General features: G+C 41.9%; 3 protein-coding genes across 3 annotated transcripts; 1 reads left to right on the forward strand and 2 right to left on the reverse strand.

The window, feature by feature from the left end:
* Positions 1-433: 433 nt before the first annotated feature.
* On the forward strand, positions 434-5,988 carry tmem240b (transmembrane protein 240b; the record flags this gene model as incomplete). Its single annotated transcript, XM_079510723.1, has 4 exons — positions 434-466; positions 653-759; positions 2,278-2,477; positions 5,984-5,988. 4 exons carry the CDS (start codon positions 434-436, stop codon positions 5,986-5,988), a joined length of 345 nt encoding a protein of 114 aa, XP_079366849.1.
* atad3 (ATPase family AAA domain containing 3) lies at positions 5,681-15,540 on the reverse strand. Its single transcript, XM_079511437.1, has 16 exons — positions 15,218-15,540; positions 14,676-14,752; positions 14,180-14,281; positions 12,767-12,826; positions 12,611-12,680; positions 11,709-11,874; positions 11,175-11,244; positions 10,567-10,722; positions 10,122-10,178; positions 9,874-9,999; positions 9,626-9,750; positions 9,139-9,190; positions 8,927-8,997; positions 8,203-8,370; positions 7,268-7,376; positions 5,681-6,495 (listed from the first exon to the last, which is right to left on the reverse strand). The coding sequence occupies exons 1-16, from the start codon at positions 15,414-15,416 to the stop codon at positions 6,280-6,282; spliced, it is 1,824 nt and encodes a 607-aa protein (XP_079367563.1). The 5' UTR covers positions 15,417-15,540; the 3' UTR covers positions 5,681-6,279.
* A 525-nt stretch (positions 15,541-16,065) lies between these two features.
* mrpl20 (mitochondrial ribosomal protein L20) lies at positions 16,066-20,728 on the reverse strand. The gene is made up of 4 exons (XM_079511473.1): positions 20,487-20,728; positions 20,122-20,232; positions 19,469-19,546; positions 16,066-17,240 (listed from the first exon to the last, which is right to left on the reverse strand). The coding sequence occupies exons 1-4, from the start codon at positions 20,571-20,573 to the stop codon at positions 17,067-17,069; spliced, it is 450 nt and encodes a 149-aa protein (XP_079367599.1). The 5' UTR covers positions 20,574-20,728; the 3' UTR covers positions 16,066-17,066.
* Between the last annotated feature and the right edge of the window lie 650 nt (positions 20,729-21,378).

The raw sequence follows: 21,378 nt of genomic DNA on the forward strand, positions 1-21,378 counted from the left end.
GTCACGTTGGGTAGGCTATAGTTGGTAGCAGCAGCAGCGCAGTGAGCGCACTGTCTTTACGCACAGATCGAGATGCTGCTACTCAGCGCCTTCCTAGTAGAAAACATCTGGACAGTTGACGTTGACGGAGCACTAGCCCTGGTCCAGTGCTTAGAGAGAGACTCGCTGTAAGCACTGGACCAGGGCTAACGGAGCACAGCACATGCATCGACATCGGAGCTACTTCTCAGTTCAGGAATGCCCAAGAGGTTGTGCATTGCAAATGGAAAATAATACAGCTGGTGGTGTGGGTTGGGAGTGGGAGGATATGTGAGACGAGCCCAGTGGACAGATTGATTCTCAGAATCTTATGTGAGAGCTTTCTTTGTCTGGAACGCACACGGCACGGACATGCGAATAGTTTTACTTTGACAGTACGCGCGCACCCCGCACCATGCTCTTCATGATTCCAGGGTCTTTGTTAATGGTAAGAACACTGATTGATGTCAACGTAACGCAACTGTTATTTTATCATTTTCAAATAAATTGCCCTAGACGAAGGCTGGACAAGTGAAACTGGTAAAAGCATGCATTTTTCAATATAGAATTTGTGTGGTCCCAATTTGTTATGTCCCAGTATAACATGTCCCTCCCACTCCGCGATTGTTTTCAGACTGCAGCTTGTGTGATGGACTTGAACGCGCTTCTGGACCGCTTTCACAACTACATCTTGCCATATGTCCGTGGGGAAGAACGCATCTGTGGTTGCAAGTGCGGAAGGTAAAAATCAATTAAAGTCGCCTATAACAAGATAGATGGGCTACTTCACTACAAGACAATGAAATGAAATGAAATGAAATCTATATTTACCCAGGGTATCTGGGCTAAGCTCAAGAACTTGTTTCCAGCCAGGCCCTGCTCATAGAACACATTTCATCGTAGTGGTTGATGCCTTGTTCAAGGGCATTTCAGCGGTGGTAATTTTAACGTGTCGGACGGCTGGTTCGAACTGGGAACCTTCCGGTATCTAGACCGCGCCGCTATCCGTTCGGCCACCGCTGCCACATACAAGACACACGGACTCAAATTGCTGGAAGACGCCTCTGTTATTTCAGTGACTGCAGGAACTATCACATTTTTGCCTATTGAAATTAATTGTAGGCTATAAGAACAACACAATCGTATAAAGTTATTATTATTAACGTTATCCAGGCTGGAGGCTGTCACTTATCGTGCTCGGTTCTATTCATGATTTAATAAGTGACTAGCCCCGTGTGCCCTCTCTTTACGCTACAGAATGAGCGTAGGGAGAGGGCACATATGGGGCTAATAAGTGACTAACTGACACTATACAGTATATAGGCCTACACACTATTGTCTGTATGGACTGTGGTGTGGACTAGAAGTAGTGCATCCAGTACGAACTATAGGCTACTATACCCACAGGGGACAGAGGCCAGGTGTTGGTAGGTATGTTACTGTGCTGTTCAGCATCAGCTGTTAGGTCTATTACCCCAACTCCATAACACTCAACTCAAATTCGTCACTTAATGTCCCTTCCTTTGTGGTGTTCTCTGAGCTATTCAATTTATCTTTTACTCTACTTAAGCTAGGCTACTAGATTGTCCTATCTCTCAGAGATGGGCAAAAATACAGGAAAAGCATAATGATAAAAAATAGGCTACTGGGTAAATTGTATCACAATACAAATAAATACTGGTCTGAGTATGTATTTGAGGTACAAATAGGCTATGTATTTTGAAAATAAATGTTTATAAAAAAGATGCAATTATTAGTCAATTCATAGATTGGCAAATATTAAATGTCATGCCTATGTCAGAATTTCTATTTTTTCTCTTTTCTGCCTTTATTGTTAGTATCAAGTGAAGGTGGACAGGAAAGAGGGAGAAGGGGAGAGACATGCAAGCAAAGGTCGTCATGAACGGGACTCGAACACGCGACAGTCGCGACACGCTGTCAGGCCAAAGCCTATATGTGGCATGCGCCTGGACCACTTGGCCAGTGGGCGTCCCATATATGTCAGAATTTCTAAGAATAAATTGATCATACAAGCAGAGCAGGCCAGAGTGACCTTGTCATCCAAAGCTATAGAAGAACTATGAGACTAAATGCACAATCCTACACAGAGCTGCCTCTACGCATGTACTTCACAGACACCAGGAGTCCAGGATACTGGCGTGATGATACTGACCGATACTGACACTGGTATAGGCCTACATGTATTTAAATGCTGCCCATCTCTGCTATCTCTCTTTCCCACATGTCTACTTCCCGCAGGCACAATATTTACCACGTCATTCCGTATGATGGGGATGAGTCCAGAGTGCATTCCAAATCTGTGGGCGAGAGAGTGACCAAGCAGGAGATTGACTTGATGTTAGGCCTACTGATAGGTTTCTGTCTGACCTGGTGCTTGCTGTGGTTAGATGGAGCAGTGAACTCTGTCCTCAGGGCTTGGAGGGCCAAACAGCGTAATGGTGAGTTAACAGCATGTTTACTGCACAACAACACTGAGGAAGGTCAAAGATTCAGTAATCAGTAACAGTAAGACAGATGTTATCTAAATCCTTAGTTTAACCTAAGCTCTATATACGTGTGTGATGAATAGAATAACTAAAAAATAGCCAATCCACAAGCTCAGATAAACTATTTTAGCTGTTAAAATTTCGAAAGGTTTCGTTTTTTTCCTTGCCTATAACGACATGCCCAAAATAGTAAGGCCAGGGTGAAAGTTGATATTGTCAGTGACCCATAAGGATGATTATCTATCATACTATCTTTTATGTAGAATTACAATTACACTTTGTAAGTGCGTCACAACATCATAGCTTAATGATTTAGGGTAGGCTCTGCATTTAAACCTGAATGTTTTAGTTCTGAAGGCTTCTGAGTCTTCAGAGTTTTTCCGCACAATTTGTGTATTGCCATTAGCAGACACCCTGAGGGCGAGGTCGCATGCACGCATCCTCCTGGGTGACCGCAGACTGCTGGACGAGCGCTGGCGCTTTGGCATGGGGGGTCAGATCAACATATGGAATTAATTCTGTACTGGCCCCTATGGAGTGTGTCTTGAGTGTACAGGGTTTGATGACGTCGGATCAACATATGGAATGTCAGAACAGGTCTGCTCCATATATGGAGATCTAAGGGTGGCAGTGTCTTGAGTGTACAGGGTTTGATGAGGGCCCAGGTAGGGCCGGGCCTTAATCTTCTGGCCTGTTGAGAACTCTAGTTTTCGCGGACGCGGCTGCACTAATAACTTTGGGGCGGGCAAAGTTATTAGTGCAGCCGCGGTTTTGCAGATTTTCATAGTAATCTGCGATCTATGGTCACAATTAATAATACATAACACTTTAACATTCTAAGTGTAAATTTAACCTGAACCCTCTCGGGTCTAACCTGACTCCGCCAGATGGGGCAGCAGAGAGTACACTGGGTTCCCCCCTCCTGCTCCCATCTGGGAACTAGCTGCTGCTGATTGTCCAGGCCGTTTTGTGGCCGGGCATCAAGTCTGCCTGAGAGTTCCCAGATGGGAGCAGGAGGGGGGAACCCAGTGTACTCTCTGCTGCCCCATCTGGCGGAGTCAGGTTATCTCGGGTCCCCTCCAAAGGTAACTCAACATTTAGGATTTTAATGTGTATGATGTGCTCCTATGCCCAGCTTTGTCTGTTTGTGTGTACACCATAGTGATGATTTGATTGACTGAGCACCCATAGCGATGATTTGATTGGCTAAGCAAAGTACGTATTGAGGATATAAAGGACAGAAAAGTGAGGACACAAATTGATGGTTGTGATTGGCCGGAATGAGATGATATATGGTGATAAGAGCTTCACACGGGTGTGATTTTTAACTGTCTGTACTCTGTACAAATTCAGAGCATCGCCCTCCTCTCCCTTGCTGTCGATTCTGATTTGCTGCTTCCTCCCATCTTACAAGTCAAATTCATCTAATTATCCTCCTGTCTTCTCTCCTCTCTAAATGGGTATTAGAATGGTGTCGATGTCTTAACCTCTCTTCATCTCTGTTCTTCGCTAGACCCTTCCTTGCTCAGGCATTCATATTCTCAAAACGTAATTAATATTAATTAGAACCAGGTGCCAGGGTCAGTTCACGTTAACTGGATTCAAATATCTTTTGTCTTCCATCTATTATTTCCAGTCTTTGCTGTGTCTTTTCATCACAATTTCAAAACCAAACTTTGTCTTTATCTCCAGATGTTGATTCTTGGTCATGGGTCCACACATTCTGTAACATAAAGGAACTGTGTCGATGGGGCCACTGGAGACAGACAGGGGATTCCAGTAGAAACATGATGCACATCAAGCAAACACTGATCCATAATTGTTACCACAAGCCACGACACCTATTAGAATAGAGTGCCAAGATGTCTCTGCTTGATCAACGGCCATGATGCTGTGGTGATTTATATTTGTTCTCTTCCCTGATGTGCCTATACCTACTGAACACTAAACCTATCTAGCAATACTGGCGAAAAAAAATAAGACTGGATAGCAAAGATCTAAACCTTTTGAAATGGGGACGCTGCACCCCCAAAAAGAGCTATTATTAATAGATCTACAAGCTCGTATATCTGCACTGAATGTTGTTTACTTTGGCAGGTAGTCATAGCCACTTGATCTGGGATCTGAAAAAAAATCAACTACTGTATATACACAGGTATATATCTTTATCACATGACCCCAGAGATAATGTGTACCGGTTTGTGTGAGTTTGACAGAATCTGTAGTAGTAGCAAAATGTGTTGAAAGAAGAAAATGCAAAATGGCAGAAAATGTTATATGACGACTATATTGAGTGAGAATCTAATAAATCCAGGAATTTTATTGTACGAGCTACGGTCACTGGGGCTTTGTGATTATACAATTTTCAAAAACATTATGTACAGGACACACATTTAAACTAAATTAAGGTGTAACCTGGGGTTAATTAATACAAAAACAGATCTTGCCTAAGAATGCTTATTAAATAGAATTCTGTAAAATAATTTGAGGTTTGTATTGTAGGTACCAGACATACTTAGACTTTAGATTCTAGTTTTATGACTTAGTCAATGGTTTTAATCAACACCTTAAGTGTGGTGTGTGACAGTGGCAAGGTTATCATAGCAGGGACCACTTCATGCTCTTGACTTTCTTTGTAAAAGAAAATGTGATTGGCTGTCTCAGGTCATCAGCCATTACTATGAAATATTGAACTCCCAAGTGGTTTTCCCCATAGGAAATGAATTACTGCCTCAACTGATCTGACCCAACCTATAAGCTCACCATGCATCATTAGCTCAGTGCACTACACCGTATATGATGTTGAAGCATACGATAGGTTTGACCCTTCCTCTCACCATGCCACACTGTGATGCCCTAACCTGTACATTTATTTAAATAAAGCCGGCCATTGGATTTAAACATTGAGTATTATTGTACATGCCAAGTCTCTTGCATATTTTCCCGACCTTAAGCTTAGGCTAAGATTTTCTAGGGTCTGTCTGACCTGTACTACTGACAGGGCTAAAAATGATAAATGACCATGATAATATGTATTGTGTAAGCATACCGGTACATGAGAAATTTCATATTTTAGTTTAAGCTTTCAAGGATAAATTGTGTTGTCTCATGTGATAACCAATGTGATTTAGAAAAAAAATGTCTTAAGAAACATGGAACATTTACGTTTTATATGAAAACACTCATCATTTGAACAGAACTCACTGTGCACAACATGAATATAATTACAGACAATGGTTTCAATGTAAAGTACACTTTCACAATCTTTACATACTAGGCAACATTTTAGAATGTTTCAGTCATAACAAATATGGCAAGAGTTGTTACCATGTACTGCCTCCTATCTTGTGTTGCATAGGTAGGAGCCAGACAAATACAAAGTAAGACCACATAAGACTACCAGTTCCCCACTGATGCTGAGGTTTGTTTTTCTGCCATGTTTGTGTTTTGTTTTTTAGGTTAGAGTGTGTTGTCTGGCCTGTACTTTTAAAACTTGATTCTATCTTTTTAAGCTTCTTTTTCATTTACCAAAGTCCTGTTTATCTTGTGTATATTGTATTGCTGTTGCTAGCACAGTATTGCGTAACATGTCACACCAAACCAACAGTGCATTCTAAGCATTTGACACCCCCTCAAACTGGAATTGCATCCTTAGGAGAAGAAGGTACGGCTTTGCTCTCTTCAGTTTCAGTCCCACCCTCACAAGGAGTGTTGGCAGCAAGATCACCTAAACTCTGGATCTTTTAATCCAGCATCACAGATCTCTGTGACCGTGAAGTGCAGAGTCAAAGCCCATTTTGCCAGCATTGTCCGACGATCCAGATTGGAGAGGTGGAGCGCTCTTGCCTTTGTCACCTCCGTCTCCATGCAGCCAGTCCATCTTCTGAAGATGCTGCTTGACGGCGTCATCAACACGAGCATCAATCATGGCTTCTGTTAGGATCCCATCTTGAGAGGAATATGCTGCTGCCTGGAAGAGCATGAAACCAGTGTCCATACCGTTCCATTACTTAATGAGAACAATGTCGCAGCACTTATACAGATATACAGCATGCAGTGTTATTTAACCACTTAAAAAGTGGCATGAAACCCTAGGCTGATTTTGTAGCTTGTTTTTCCAGTTTGTTAAAAACTACTGCAAGGCAGGCTAGTAAGCAACGCAGCTAAAGCTAATAAAATGAATACCGTAATGGGTATGATAGGTTTAGGTGTAGCCAGAACCATGGGTGTTAGCCTTATGCAGCCTGCCATGTTTTTACCCTGCTATCATTTTTGAGTGGTGTAAACCACTCCTACGACTGGCTTTGTTAGTTTACGTGTCTGTCTGTCTGTCTGTCTGTCTGTCTGTTCGTACCAAAAAATGAGCATGGTTGCTACGGTCACCCGGGTGTGATTTCATGACGTCAGACATGACGTCAGATCAGAGCTGATCAGGCTATATAATACCTTACACCACTCAGTTCACACGGGTGTGATTTTTTAACCAGAACTGGAAAACAAAATACACAATTTGACCTACAGTAGGGATTCATCCCCCTATAACAAGTCCTATTTTACACTTTGTTGACAGTATCATACAAAAACAACAGATTTACAAGCTTACACAAATCTACAAGCTCGCAGCATGTTGTAAGCTTATATATATATATACACACACACACACACATTTGTGGATTACAAAATATACAACAATGTACTGTATATATTTGTAAACCCTATTAACCATTTTAATTAATACACACCTGCCAGGCCACACCCAGTTTGGAGATCTCTCTGCCCGACATGCCCGTTGTGCGTGCTGCAATCTCAGAGCACTTCTTACCATAGTCAAACTGGGTCAGCTTCATCCTCCTGCAGAAAGAGTATGAAAAACATTAAGCTGCCAAAAAATATGAAGGTTTTCAGAAAACATTAGGTATTGGTTAGGTATTAGAAGGCATTTTTAAGAATCGGCCTCTAAATGAGTTAAACCTGATTTAACTCTGTACTTAGAGCCGGTAGATTGGCTATTTTTGGCTAATATAATGTTCCCCCCCAGAATGTAAATGCTAAAGTGGCTAAAACCTTCCTAGGTTTTACTGGGTTGGCGGCTGTAATATCCTGCCTTTGCAGCATGTGTGTCTGTCGTGTCACATGCTGCCAAGACCCCCAAGACTGCTTTGTAATTAATGCCTCAGCATGGCTGGCTGGGCTCCATTTTCACAACAGGCTGTATTTAAACAGCCCTCAGCTAATGATCACACACTGGCGAAAAGGATTATATTATTTATTTATGTTTATTTGAAAGGGACAGCGCATATTTAATAAACACAGCACAAACAATGCCATGTAAGATACACCGGACTTAGCAAGAATGCTAGTTTCCATCCGTAGTCTCGACTCTCCTAGCATTCAGGCCAGGCTAGTAAGCAACACAGCTGCCTAAAGCCATTCTAGCCTCACTCACAAATGGAACACTGAAACACACTGAAACACTGAAAATGTTACTGTGTATATATGTGGGAGGTTAGTGTGTGTGTGCGCGCGTGCACATAATACAGTACATATATATTTACAGGAGTGTATTGTATAACGTGTGCAAGTGGAACTAATGCCATGATTCTATCTGGGTGAACAGAGGCTTGATTAAGAGGCCTATTTAAAACACCTGTGTTGCTGTGCAAGTTAAAATACTCACTGCCTCCCTCCGGTGGCCGGCTCCAGCACGTATTTGTCAAAGTACAGTCGCACCAGCCGTTCCCTCTCATCAGGACCTGGTAGAGCGAAGTTCACTATCTCATCTATACGATCATTTATGGCCCAGTCAAACTGCTCCGGTTGGTTGCTGGCAAGAACCATCATAAACCTACAGACAACATATAGATGGCAAAGGGACTGGAATGAGAGTAGCAAGTGACCACACAAGTAGGGCGTTCATTTTGTGCGATTCATTCCCATTCAATTCAACTTCAATCATGAGTTGTATCATGAGTACATCACAAACACACAGCACACCATCACCAAATTAATTGTTTGATGTAAAATTCATGACGCTCCTGGTTGGTGTTCATTTATGTCATGTCAATAGACAAGGAAAAGCAAGAGAAAAGAAAAAGTGCAAAAATAGCAGATCTACAAATTCACAAATGTGCCGCGATATGACACGTTGTGAACTTGAAAATGTTATTTTCACTGTGCATCACCATCGTACAACAAAGTGTAAAATAGTGGTTCACTCCAAAAAGAGTACCAGGGTCAATGTCCTTTTGGTTCCAGTTGTACACTCGGAGTCAAATTGACAGAGGATTTTGCTGAATGAGGATTTTACTCTGTGTTGCTAATGCTATAGTGTCCTGGGGGATACAATACATATATGAGGTTCATATTGAGTCAGATAATATGATATGAATAATTGTAAGTACTTGTTGCTCTGTTCTCCAGTGCGATACAGGAATGCATTCAAAGTGGCTCTGAGGTCTTCACTGATCTTCTCCTAAAAACAAAGGACACAGAATGCAAATTGAAACTGATGAACTTATGATAAAAACAAGGGGAGTAGATCGACTGATTGATTTGGGAGCACTAATACATGGCATAAAGATACTGTACCTAGAAATGTACAAAACAGACTTACAGTGGCTCTCTTGCGAAGGAATGCATCAGCCTCATCAACAAACAGCAGCAGACTAGAACAAAAAAGAAAGACATGATGCATGTATTATTACTACTACTACATTGTCAGTATTACAATGGCCAATCAATTCTGTTCTATATGCTTAACTGGGTCTTAATTAGTGTTCAAACATGTTGCATCAGTGGCGCTGTCAGGATGTAAAAAGTGCGGGTGACATTTTTTTGGGGGGTATCACTCATGTCTCACATGGAAATGGTGCTAGACCATGGCATGCACCAGCGCCGGTTGGGGAAAAATAAATAAATAGACCAGGCATCCCCCAATAGTGCAGGGACATTCAGACCCAAATGACCCCCCCCCCCCCCCCCCCCACCTCTGGCACCTATGCATTGCATTTTATGACAAATTATAATCAGGTTTTAGAGGTTAATTCGGTATTAAGGTGTTTATGATCAGTGTAATTAATTAGTTCTGTACAACTGCTTACCCGCGGCGACTTGTATTAGCCCAGTCAAAAACTTTGTGCATTGCAGTCACACCATCACGACCCATGGGCGCCACGTCACCACCCGTCATAATTGCGTAATCCATACCAGAATGCATTGCCAGTTTCTGCTCAAAAACAGGGAAACGTACCCCACAGTAGTGTAAAGCTACCATATACATATATATAAAACCACAAAAGCACATGATCATAGTGTATGCATCATTCATCTTTTGTAATCTTGCAATTACCTTGGCAAAGAGAGTTTTTCCAGTGCCTGGAGGTCCATACATGAGAATGTTTCTGTAAAGGCCACGGTTCTTTCTTGTGTTTCTAGTTGCTATTGCAATGTCACGCACACGCTCCTCCAGGGACGGCTGAGCGACCAGAAGAAAATGCATTTTTAGTGATTATATGAAAAATAAATACACATCTGTATTTGTCACACCCACCCTTTATGTGGTAAAAAGTCTCACCAGCTTGAAGAACTGGCACTTACACTGAGCACAACTCCTTCAAGGGCATCCTGAGGTTTGCTTTTCAGTCGTTTGGCCACCTAAGGTGAAGGAAGAGAGACAGAAGAGCTGTTAAAATGCTCCCTGTTGCATCTAATTTCTTGGGTACCCCAGCATTTTTGTGTGTTTTCCATCTAAAAACTGGGTAATAGGTCTATTTTGCATTACATCTTTAACAAGTAATCACACAGAGATGAACAAAACCATACAGTCAGTAGGTATATGTTTAACCACATGAACCCTAGCGTCCCTATTCTGGGGCAAACAATCATCAAAAATAGCAACAAGCTCAAGTTTGTATATCGGCTATTTTCGGCAAGCGGATTTGGTGTAGAGAAAAAGGGGTGGTTTAAGTATTGAGTTGAGCCCCAATACAATATAAAACCACACTGCTAATAAGGAACCAAAAACTATTCCTAAATGTGCTACCTTGATGGGATGCTTGATTGCCTCTGCAACAGTGAGGCGGGAGGTCTCCCTGACCAATGATGGCTTCCCAAGCCGGGCCTCAATGTAGCGTCCTCCCACTGCTGTTGCATTGCGGGCTGTATATACTCCCACAGCTAAAAGGGTAAGTCCTGCTACCTGGTGAAGTGAGGGGAGATTTTCACAGCATTCAGAATTTCAATACAGCATTGATTAATGTCAACAGATAAATTATTAAATTAGTATTGTCCTTTGTAATCATTAAGTCATACTGTGTAACAATCATTTTAGCGACAAGCTCCGTCGACATTACAGCGCTTGTGTCCTAGTGCACAAGTATATTTTGGAAAACAACAACAAGTAGTCAGAAACTGTGTTTATTAACAATAAATAAAAAATAAATTTCCGGTAACTACAGATTACAGTGAAAGATTATATCTAAATAACTTTTGTCTAATACCTGTACAGGAATGTGAATTCTACAAAGCCCAGAAGTCTAATTAATGCAGTGATTACCCAGTCTGAACTGGGTTTCACAAACATATTTTCATTTCCAGTAGGATAAATCAGATGGTTCACAAAGTCAATGTGGAGATGAAGAGATGTCTCACCGTAGCTGTGATTTTGTCCCAGTCTGACACAAAGGCCCGAAAACCTTCTCCGAACACAGTGCCAGCAGTCCTAAAAGAAGATGTGTGGTTACAACCTGGTCCTAGTTTCTCAAAATTCTTGTTCCATTGACAGTTAATCAGACAAATCACTATTGATTTGATGCAGTCTCACACCGTTCTTAGATTATTCTTTTTGCATTTTATAGTTTACTTTTACAATTTTTGCTACTTTTGAAGAATCTTTTATGCCAAAGTGAAAATGGTTAAGTGGTTAAGTGGGTGTGTTATAAATATTGAACCAATGCAAATTTAAACCTCTCTAACATGCTCGGATACTTAATCACACTACTTGAAGATCTTCCCACTCTTGCTGCAACCATTCCTCATGGGATTATAAGACACTACTTACAATAGTCAAAAATAACTACATTGGATCCTTTGGAACACAAGTATTCTTTCCCCATTTCCTGAAAAGTGATGGTTTTGTTGAAGGTGAAGGTATAGTAAGTGACCATATGTTAGTGTGCATCTTACCTTATGGACTCCAAAACAGTCTGCCTGTGTTCTGCTGCCTTCAGACGGATCTGCTCACGGATCAGATCAGCATTCTCTCTCTCCACATGGGCCCGTGCTTTAGACTCTGCCTCGATACGTAGAAGCTCATTCTTGTGCCTCAGAGACATCTCATGCTCTATCGTTGCTAGAGACACCAGGACACAAGACACATGGATGAAAACTCCCCTCTAGAGCAGTGGTTCTCAAACATATGCATACGAGTGTTGTTTTTCCAATTTTTTATAGAAAATAGCAGATCTACAACAATCAATCACAATGGCATGTTACATACATACATACATACATACATACATACATACATACATACATACATAATAGGTATGCGGTCTAGTCTAACTTGGACTCAGGGGGGTGGACGCCTCTGCCTTGCATAGTCCCCAGTGAATAGGCAGGTTGCCCTTCACTGGTAACCTTACTTTGGATTTTAAATATATTAAGGTATTGTAGGCTGGGATTTTACAAAAAAGCCCCCCTTTTAAATACATACATACATACATACATACATACATACATACATACTTATAAGGTATGCCATCTGGTGGCTAATGAACCAAACACACATTCTCAGAAGTTGAAGCAGTTTTAGAGGACCCACTTTTAGGCCAGTGCAACAGAGCATGCTTGCCTTTTTTAAAACCTTACCCATTTTAACCAAATACATACATACATAATAGGATTAAAGTGGTTAGACTGATTTTGATGCCATTTAATTCTGCTGGGGACCCCCTGGGCCCTGGGGCACCCTGAAAGACCCCTGGGGGTGCCTGGATCTCACTTTGAGAACAACTGTTCTCAAGTATTAATCTGTAGTTTTCCCATGACTGTGCGATTGGCTTTACAGAGCGAGGCTAAAGCAATACCTTTCCTCATGGCCTCCTGTTTATGTACCGACTCCTCTTGTTTGCGAAGGTTTTCCTCATTTATGGCTTGCTGTAAGAAAACAAAATCCCAATGTGTTTGTTTTTTTACACAAGGCAAAAACACATTTGAATTTAACATAATGGATATGGCCTAACCTGTTGTCTCAGTTGGTCCTCATACCTCTGTCTGGCAAGTCTGTCCTGGTACTGAGCTCTCTGTGATGGGCCAGAAAAAACAGTAACCATACTGACCACTATATAGCACCCCCTGCTGGACTAACAGAACTCATAACCACCATTCTGGTTCCATATTTCACCATGGTTAGGGCTGGGCAATTAATTGAAAACTAGAAAAAGTGCCCTTCTGGGCACAGGTCTCCACCAGGAGGATAGGAGTGTGTGTGATGTTTAGGAGTAATATAAACATGTTTGTGTGTGTGTGTGTGTGTGTGTGTGTGTGTGTGTGTGTCGCGACTTGGCCTGTTGTAGCGCCACTATCACGCCGATTTGAAAACTGTCAAGTGGCATTTCTTCCTCAGCCTAGTGGGAATATGCATGCACAGTTTCACCGCAATTGGATGCTGTGTTGAGGAGTTGTGGCGATTTGTACAAAGCGGGCTACTCCTGAAAACTTTAGAAGCCAATCAGGATGGATTATGAGAAATCAAACAAACCGTCTTGATCACATGACTATGGAGAGCATGTGTAACGATTTGCATGAAATTTGGATCAAATCTGAAGGAGTAATATTAGAAAATGTGTTTTACATGTCAGCCTCCTGGTGGCGCTATAAAGAGCATATGTGAAAAATTCCAGGCAAAGGGTTTTCCTTGGCCTCTACAAAGTGTTACACAGATCCGTGCAGTTAGAGGTAAAAACACGAATTGGCCAGTTATAGCGCCACCATGAGGCAGAGTTGAAAATGTTCCAGTGGCATTTCTTACTCGGCCTAGTGGGAATGTGCGTGCACAATTTCACGGAAATCACATGATGTGTTCATGATTTGCGGCATTTTGTTTGAAACTGTGCACTCCTGCGAACTTTCGTAGCCAATCTTAGCCAATCAGGATGGAGTCTGAAAAATCTGAAAGACCGGTTTTGTTGAATGACACTAGAGAGACTGTGTACCAATTTGCGTGATGTTTGGACAAAATCTGTAGGTGTACTGTCCAAAAAATTGTTTTGCACAAAGCGGCCTCCTGGTGGCGCTATAAGAGGCCAATGTGAAAAGGTTCAGGTGTGGCATTCAGGGAGTGTGTGCGCAGAGTATGGCTGTGATCAAGCCAACAGTGCCGGAGATTAGCTGTCCACAGACGGACACACACACACACACACACACACACACACACACACACACTGACGGATGGAGTGCAAAACAAACTCTCTCTAATTCAAATTCAAATAATAATAAGACTTTTAAATAATCGTTGCAAAAGTTTCATATAATCAAGATATTGATTTTAAGTCATATGTCACATTTTTTCTTGAAAAAATGTAGACGAGGGACAAAAAAGATCTTATCACTGAAATTCTGTCAAAAGCAGACCCTCATGATGATCTAATTCTCACTGCTTGATGCTGTTTGGTCTCCTCGTTCAGAGTTTTCCTCTTCTCCTCTGAATGGATGCGGAGCTGGTCTCCTTTGAGCTGTTCAACTGCAGCCTCGTACTCCTGCCATCATGACAAAGGAACATAAACAGAGAAATTAACAGAAACAACATTGCAAGGAATGCCAAGAATCTGTTTAACACACATCACTACAGCAATGCCATGCTGAACGTGAGTGATGGATAGAACATGAAGCCCTGTAAATTCAGATGAATATTGATTGATTATCTTCTTTGCCATTAAATTTGCAGGAAAGTACTGTGTCAGGGCTAGACCAGGTTTTTGTTTGTCTATGGCGCAATCACATCAGACCCAGGCCATAGAGAAAATTGTGACAATTGTGTGTAAGATAGAGGCAGAGCCTATGCTGTAAATGGGGTATGATCACCTTCAGCACTACATAAAAGTGATAAAATCACTTTCCCAATACGACTCTGTGAGAACTTGGACAGTATACCTTTATTTTGCTTTGGTGTTCCATCTGAACGCTCTGCTCCTGCATGCGAGCCAGATCCAATGCTTCTTTGGCATGACCTGAAGTTCAGAGACAGACAACACAGGGCTCTAGTCCAATACAGCAGTTTAATTTAAATTGATGACTTTACAGGATTACTAATAAGGATCCAGTGTTACTTTGGGTTACATATATCAATCATGATTGATAATCATAAGTGATTATTCTGATGATCATACAACATAATGAGTACACAGCCTGATGGACGTAAATGGAATGATAAGCATGAGGCAAGTTTGCGACTTGTGACCTTTGCACTCTTCACCTAGAATAACCTAGAAAGGTGAGTCGAGTTCAACCCTCTAGTCTACGATAGATGTTGCATCAGCATCACTGTCAGTGATTCACTGACCGTTGAGTCTGTACTCTGAGAGCATCTCTTGCTATAGGCAGTTACTGTACTTAAAGAGCCATGACTCATGCTGCTAAGAAACAGTGCAGACTCATTATTAAAGAAGTATTAGTATTTGCCCTAAATGACTTACGAGACCGGTCCAGGTCCTTGGCTGCCTGAGCTGCTCGCTCCAGTCCGGTTGGATCGAAGTTGCTCCATTTGTCCTTGGCTTTATCTCCACCACCGCCGCCACTAGAATCGCCGCCGGCCGGGGGAGGAGGTGGTGGTGGTTCCGGGAGGCCATGCGGAGGTTCAGGCTGACCTCTGTTGAGTCCAAACAGCCAGGACATTGCAGTGACAATGAAGCGCTAAATGGATACGCCGGCAGAACGACACCGATCTGTCACCTCACTTCCTCCACACGCGTGTAGTTGACCTGTCACGCTGCAATTGTCTACGCAAGCGCACGACACACACAAAAAATATGTTTTCTGAATAAAAGCCTATGTGATTGGCTATCGACAAATACGATACTTTCTCATTGGCTGTCTTCAGAAGGTTGTGTGACCCCGCCTACAATAATACGGTGGCCGTAGAGGTAATTTATCCAAGGTTTAATACAAACTCCTGCCATAGATAAGACGGTTAAAAAAATCATGTCTCAATTAATTTCAAAATTGAAATGTACCCTTGTAACCCTTGTGTCTGTTCTGTAACTCAGTGCATACAAATGGGTACTCTCAAAAAGTTAAATTAACTGTGTCGCAGAGGGTATATGCCAAATATCCTGTGACAGTTAATTTAACTTGGACTAATGGGGTCCTTGGCATACATTTTCAGATGGTGGTCCACAGGCTAATCATGTGTCAATTTGGGGGCGCTTAACATGAAAAGGTTTGAGAACCACTGGACTACAGTATATGACTAGACTACAGTAAGTGGAAACTAATGAACACCCTGCACACTAGTCAGCATTACATTAACAATGAGGACACTGGCTTGAATAACAAAATCTTTAATCAACAATAACATTTTACATAGACATTTACCAGAATTGGTAAAATACACATATTTACAGAGGCAAAAGGTTTTACAGTCAACATAATCTGGCTGCCTTACATCAGGGAAAAGTCATAGTTGGTTTGTGACTGATTATCAAATCATTCAGGGCCAGGGGCACCAGAGGGGGGGTGGGGGTCAGAAGGGTCTGAATATTGGGGGATGATTGCCTGGTCTATTTATTTATTTTTCCCGACCGGTGCTGGTGGTCTAGCACCGTTTCCATTTTGCTGCGCAATAATAGTTGTGCATTGGCTGCATAAGTGCTGCAGTAGCTGACGTCCATCCCCCCCAATATAATGCCCCCACACTTTATACGTCCTGAGGCGCCACTGATCACATTCACAAATCAACTGACGTTATGCGATTGTCTAGACGATTATCACATATTTCAGCAGGTCACCAATTTCACCGTAACACCTCCATGCTGGAGTGAGCGAGTGTGAGTGAGCGAGTGGCCGAGATTTTAGGTATTGGAATTTGGCTTGAGAGCAGGTTGATGCCTTGCATGGTTTCCTCTACCGTCGTAATGGCTGTGAAAGGACATTTGTGACATCTTTTTCACAAATATATTGGAAAGCCATTTGATAACTAAATACTGAATCTAGCAGCTTTTAAAATGGACATAGGAAACAACTGTAGTAGCTATGCAGAAGGGCTGCACCATTATGGATAAAGTGATAATTGTGATTATTTTGCTTAATATTGTAATCACGATTATTGGGGAAAGCAAACATTTGACCAATAAGGCGTTTTAATTAGTTGCCAACTTTCATGATTACATAATTGTGAAAGAAACATATGAAAATCACAAATTCTGAAAATGGAGTTAAATTGTGCAGCCCTATTATGCAGTCTGTTGACCATTGCATGTACATGATCCAGAACCCAGGAGAACTCTACACAACAGCAATAAGCAGTCCAAGTCAAAGGCAGGCTCGTTACTGATGAAGAACAACACGAGAGAAGACACCAGGAGGCTCTGAGCCATCGCCCAATGCCGCACAGAATCCTTCCTCTCGCCGCGCTTGTGCCAGCTTCGTTAGAGAGAGAAATGACCGAGGTTCGGTGATGGCAAGATCACTAAGAACACGGCGATTGACTTGAACGCCAGTCTGTATGGGAAAAACAGAAAAGCGCAGGCAGATGATCTCAAAATGCACCAACAAAGAAAATAGAGCTACCACAAATCAGCGTTGGTGTGTGTAAATTATGTCCTAAAGACATATATATATATATATAATGATCATTCAATATTGTAAAGTGGAAAAGACAGTGGATTGATTGATTGAATACCTAGCCAAAGGTTACGCTGATATCACAAAAATACAGAGGGGATTGTTTCCATTATGGTTCATTGTGGTCCATACAATACAAAACATATTGGAATAAAGCTCAGTATAATCATGGTATATTATTACAGAGAAAGGAGGGCCCCACAGCCACCCCTCCTTTCAGAGGAGCAGAGGAGTTAAACTATACATTCACACCGACTTTTGTCATCAGGGGCGTCAATATAGCTGGGGGGTGGAGCCGGGGGAAAGTTCAGAGTTCTCCCAACCGGAATAAACAGTGGAGTGTTGGGTTTTCTAACACAGATGCTTTAAATACTACTAATTTAAAATGGCTTGACTTGCCAGATCACAGGCACAGATCCTTGTTGCCACTCGACAAGGAACGCTACTTTAGAAAATGAAACAAGCTAGAGGCCGATTGGAATGTTTTCCTTGACTGCATGGACATGATACAACACAACAGTGACAACACAATGGCCTGATATATTCACATGGTAAGAGACACTTAGATATGATCACTGAAACTTATCATAATATACATTTTAAAAAGCCATTAATTCATCAATGATGTTTATAGAACATGTTTTAGTGAATTCCAAGTAGCCGCACTTCTCCAAACGATGGCTCCGTGCCAAGTTCCAACTGTCTCTAAACTACTTAGAATTCACTACAATGTGTTCTATAAACATTATTGATGACTTAATGGCTGTTGGTTTTTGATATTACGTTAAGTTTAATTGATCATATCTATAGTGTCTCTACCAGGCGAGTAAACACTGCGCCGCAGTAACACAATGTTTTGTAACATGGAGGGAGAGGGAGATTGATGTCCGATTTCAGTGGTGGTTTATGCTTGTGCAACTTGACGCATGCAATAAAGTATAAACAGATAAGGATACTCTGACTATAAACCACTTGAACCCCAGGTCCCCAGCATAAACCAAAAATCTACAAACTCGCAACGCGAGGTAGTGTTTTTTTTACGTCTCCATTTTTACGCCTACACAAATGTTCAGATTACAAATATAAAGTGCTCACCCCAGGGCCATGGCTGTTACAATTTTGCTAGGGCGGGAATAAGTACCGGTGTCCGGTATCTTCCGTATTGTTCAATAAAAAGCAATGTTTAATCAGTTTCTGGCCATGCGCTTTCAACTATGCGCCCCTATCGGTTGGTGCATTATAACTCTGATAAAATGGCCACCAATCAGATTAAAACGCTTTTTATTGAACAATGCGGAAGACACAGGTACTTTTACCCACCCGAGGAGGATTGTAACATCCGTGGCTCTGGGGCGAGCACTTTATATTTGAAATCTGAACATGTATGTACACGTTAACGTTCTAAATGGGAAAAGTGCATAAAACATGTTGAAGTTCCGCCATGACAGACGAGCGCCATGTGAACCATGGCTAAATCGTCTCGTATACGTAATAAGTCAACTTTCCGAGGGCGAATGTTCCAGATGTCCTTCTGGTGGATTTTTCTTGGCTGTCAATATTTCTATCATCCAACAAATCGCTCTGAATAACTCTATGGGGAAGACCATTTTGTTTACCCCGGGCTAAAACCGGATGTGACATTTGTGGGCATTCCTGTCTAGCTTGATGTGAATGTATGTTCACTTGTAATTTGAGGACAAGAATTGTTTAGATTAGTTTTTAGTTTGGGTAGGGACCAGAACTATGCTATAAAGAATTATAACTATGGGCCACACTTGGGGACAGCTGGAAGTGTTGGCTCAGGATCGAGATGCTTGGAGAACTCTTGTCGACGGCCTAAACCTCAGAAGGGGTAATAGGCGTAAGTAAGTAAAGTAAGCTATAAAGAATTAGGGTGAGCGTGTTTTAAGGTGAGCCTTGCGGTTACCTCAGGTAGTCAAGAACCTTTATTTTTCTGTCTTTTTCATTCCACATTTTGGTGGCAGCATAGTGGAACACATTTTTACCCATGTTTGAACCCGAATTTTGGGGGAACAAGCTAAGGTCAAATGATCTCCTTCTGGTGTTATGAATTAATGGTAGCCGGATCATGTAAGACTACAAACCTTTATCATGTTGTGCATAAGGGCAGGGTACTTCATACCATGCTCTCGTGATGCTGCTGCAATGCGTGTAATCCACAGCTTAAGACACAGAACAAACACAACAATGAACACCATAGATTAGAGACAACCTAAATTCATACTATTAAGATTTAAAACTCTATACTAAGAAAATATTTTGACATTTTGTTTAGTAAATGCAGAGGCCTACTGCAGCACATGAAACACTATTAGGTAAGGATTGTAGGCTGTGGATCAGAGGGAAGGAACTGAGCAGTGGAACAGTTTACAACCTCTTGAGATGTGTGCAGCGTCTACTGATCTTACAAATCAACAATGAATGCTCTATCAGCCGCGCCCATGTCGTAGTTTTCTGTGGATTCAGATTCTCAATGTAGTGCCCAGGGACCCCCAGGGCCAGGGGTCCGTGAGGAGTCCTTACAGTTACTTGGTTATGATATTTTAGGAACCAAATTGACCTTTTATACAGGTCTGACTTTGTAACTCAGACTGCATATACAACTTTAATTTGTACACTACGAGTTAGAAATAAACCGTGTCAAATGTGGGGCTCATGCATATCAAATTAGTGGTCCCTGGCCTGGTCCTTAATTAAAAAGCCTGAGAAGAACCAGTGCAGTACATTAGTTACTCACCGCTCGCATGGTATGTTTCTTGTGCTTCCTGGCTTTGGTGGCGTAGACAAAGGCCCTTCGTACAGCTTTTACAGCCAATTTGTAGCAGCGATTCTTTCTGCCTCTGAAATGCTGTTGATATAACCCAGAACAATGACTCACAATCTCACATTGTCATCACCATCATTTGATATTAGATTAGCTATGACAGTGAGCCAACCTTTCACGTGGTCAAAGCCTTGGCATATCCGAAGATAACAAATAAAAAAGGATAAAGGTGTGCACTACTATTTATCATAAAGACATCACAGACGTAATATATTCAGGCTAAATTGTACCAGAACAAACCTTTCAGATAACCAGTTTAGCTAACATTGGTCTCTTACCCGTGCATGCTTGAGAAGTTCTTGAACCTTCCAGTATCTATCAGGTCCGCGGTTTCGGATCCAGCAGGATAATGTCAGAAACACCATTTTCTATTCTGTCAATATTATTATAGACTACTTTATTAACACTTTAGCACATTAGCCATTAGGTGACCTTAAACTAGCTCCATCTGCGTGGATGTCGCTGCCTGGTGGGTGAGGACTGAGTGAGTTCAATTTCACAACCCGTGCGGCAGAGGTGCACAGAGTCTGTTGGATTAGTTGTATCATTATGCGTGTCATTGTATTTTAATTTGTATTATAAGTACACGGCAATGTTGAAGATGTAAAGAGGATCAAATAAAAAGGGATAATTCGTCGTAGAAATACAAACAGCTATTCTCTCGAGACTCGAGCTGTTTGTTATTGTATAACCGGGACACGCCGCGGTAAAATAAACGAGCGTACCCTCTGAATGGCGGCGCAGTCGCAGTGCAGGTTGTGGAAACTTAGACTGGGATCAATGTGCTCAACAGGCTGTTGATCCGGTCTGGCGACAGAACGGATACGGAAACTAAACGTTTATCTGCGAGCGTGTACGGTGTGCGAGTTTTTTATTCCTATGATGGGAGGGAATTTGGAGCGCTGTGATTGGTTGTCAGTGGAGTAGGAAGCGCTGGGTCTGTGTTTTGGACCGCACACAAGTGTTTATGCCTACTAGTACTCTATGACTAGTACTAACCCTATCTCTAACTCTAACCTAAACATAACCGCAAGCAGGGGAGCAACGCATCCCTCACCAACCTTAATCCAAAAACTATTAACGTACCCCTCACCAACCTTAATCCAAAAACTATTAAAAAATCCGCGGTAGTAAAAGATGTGGCGGAGCGGTAAAACGAGCGCTCCTAAA

This window comes from Electrona antarctica (assembly GCF_951216825.1).
Source record: "Electrona antarctica genome assembly, chromosome: 9".
NCBI classification, from domain to species: Eukaryota; Metazoa; Chordata; class Actinopteri; order Myctophiformes; family Myctophidae; genus Electrona; species Electrona antarctica.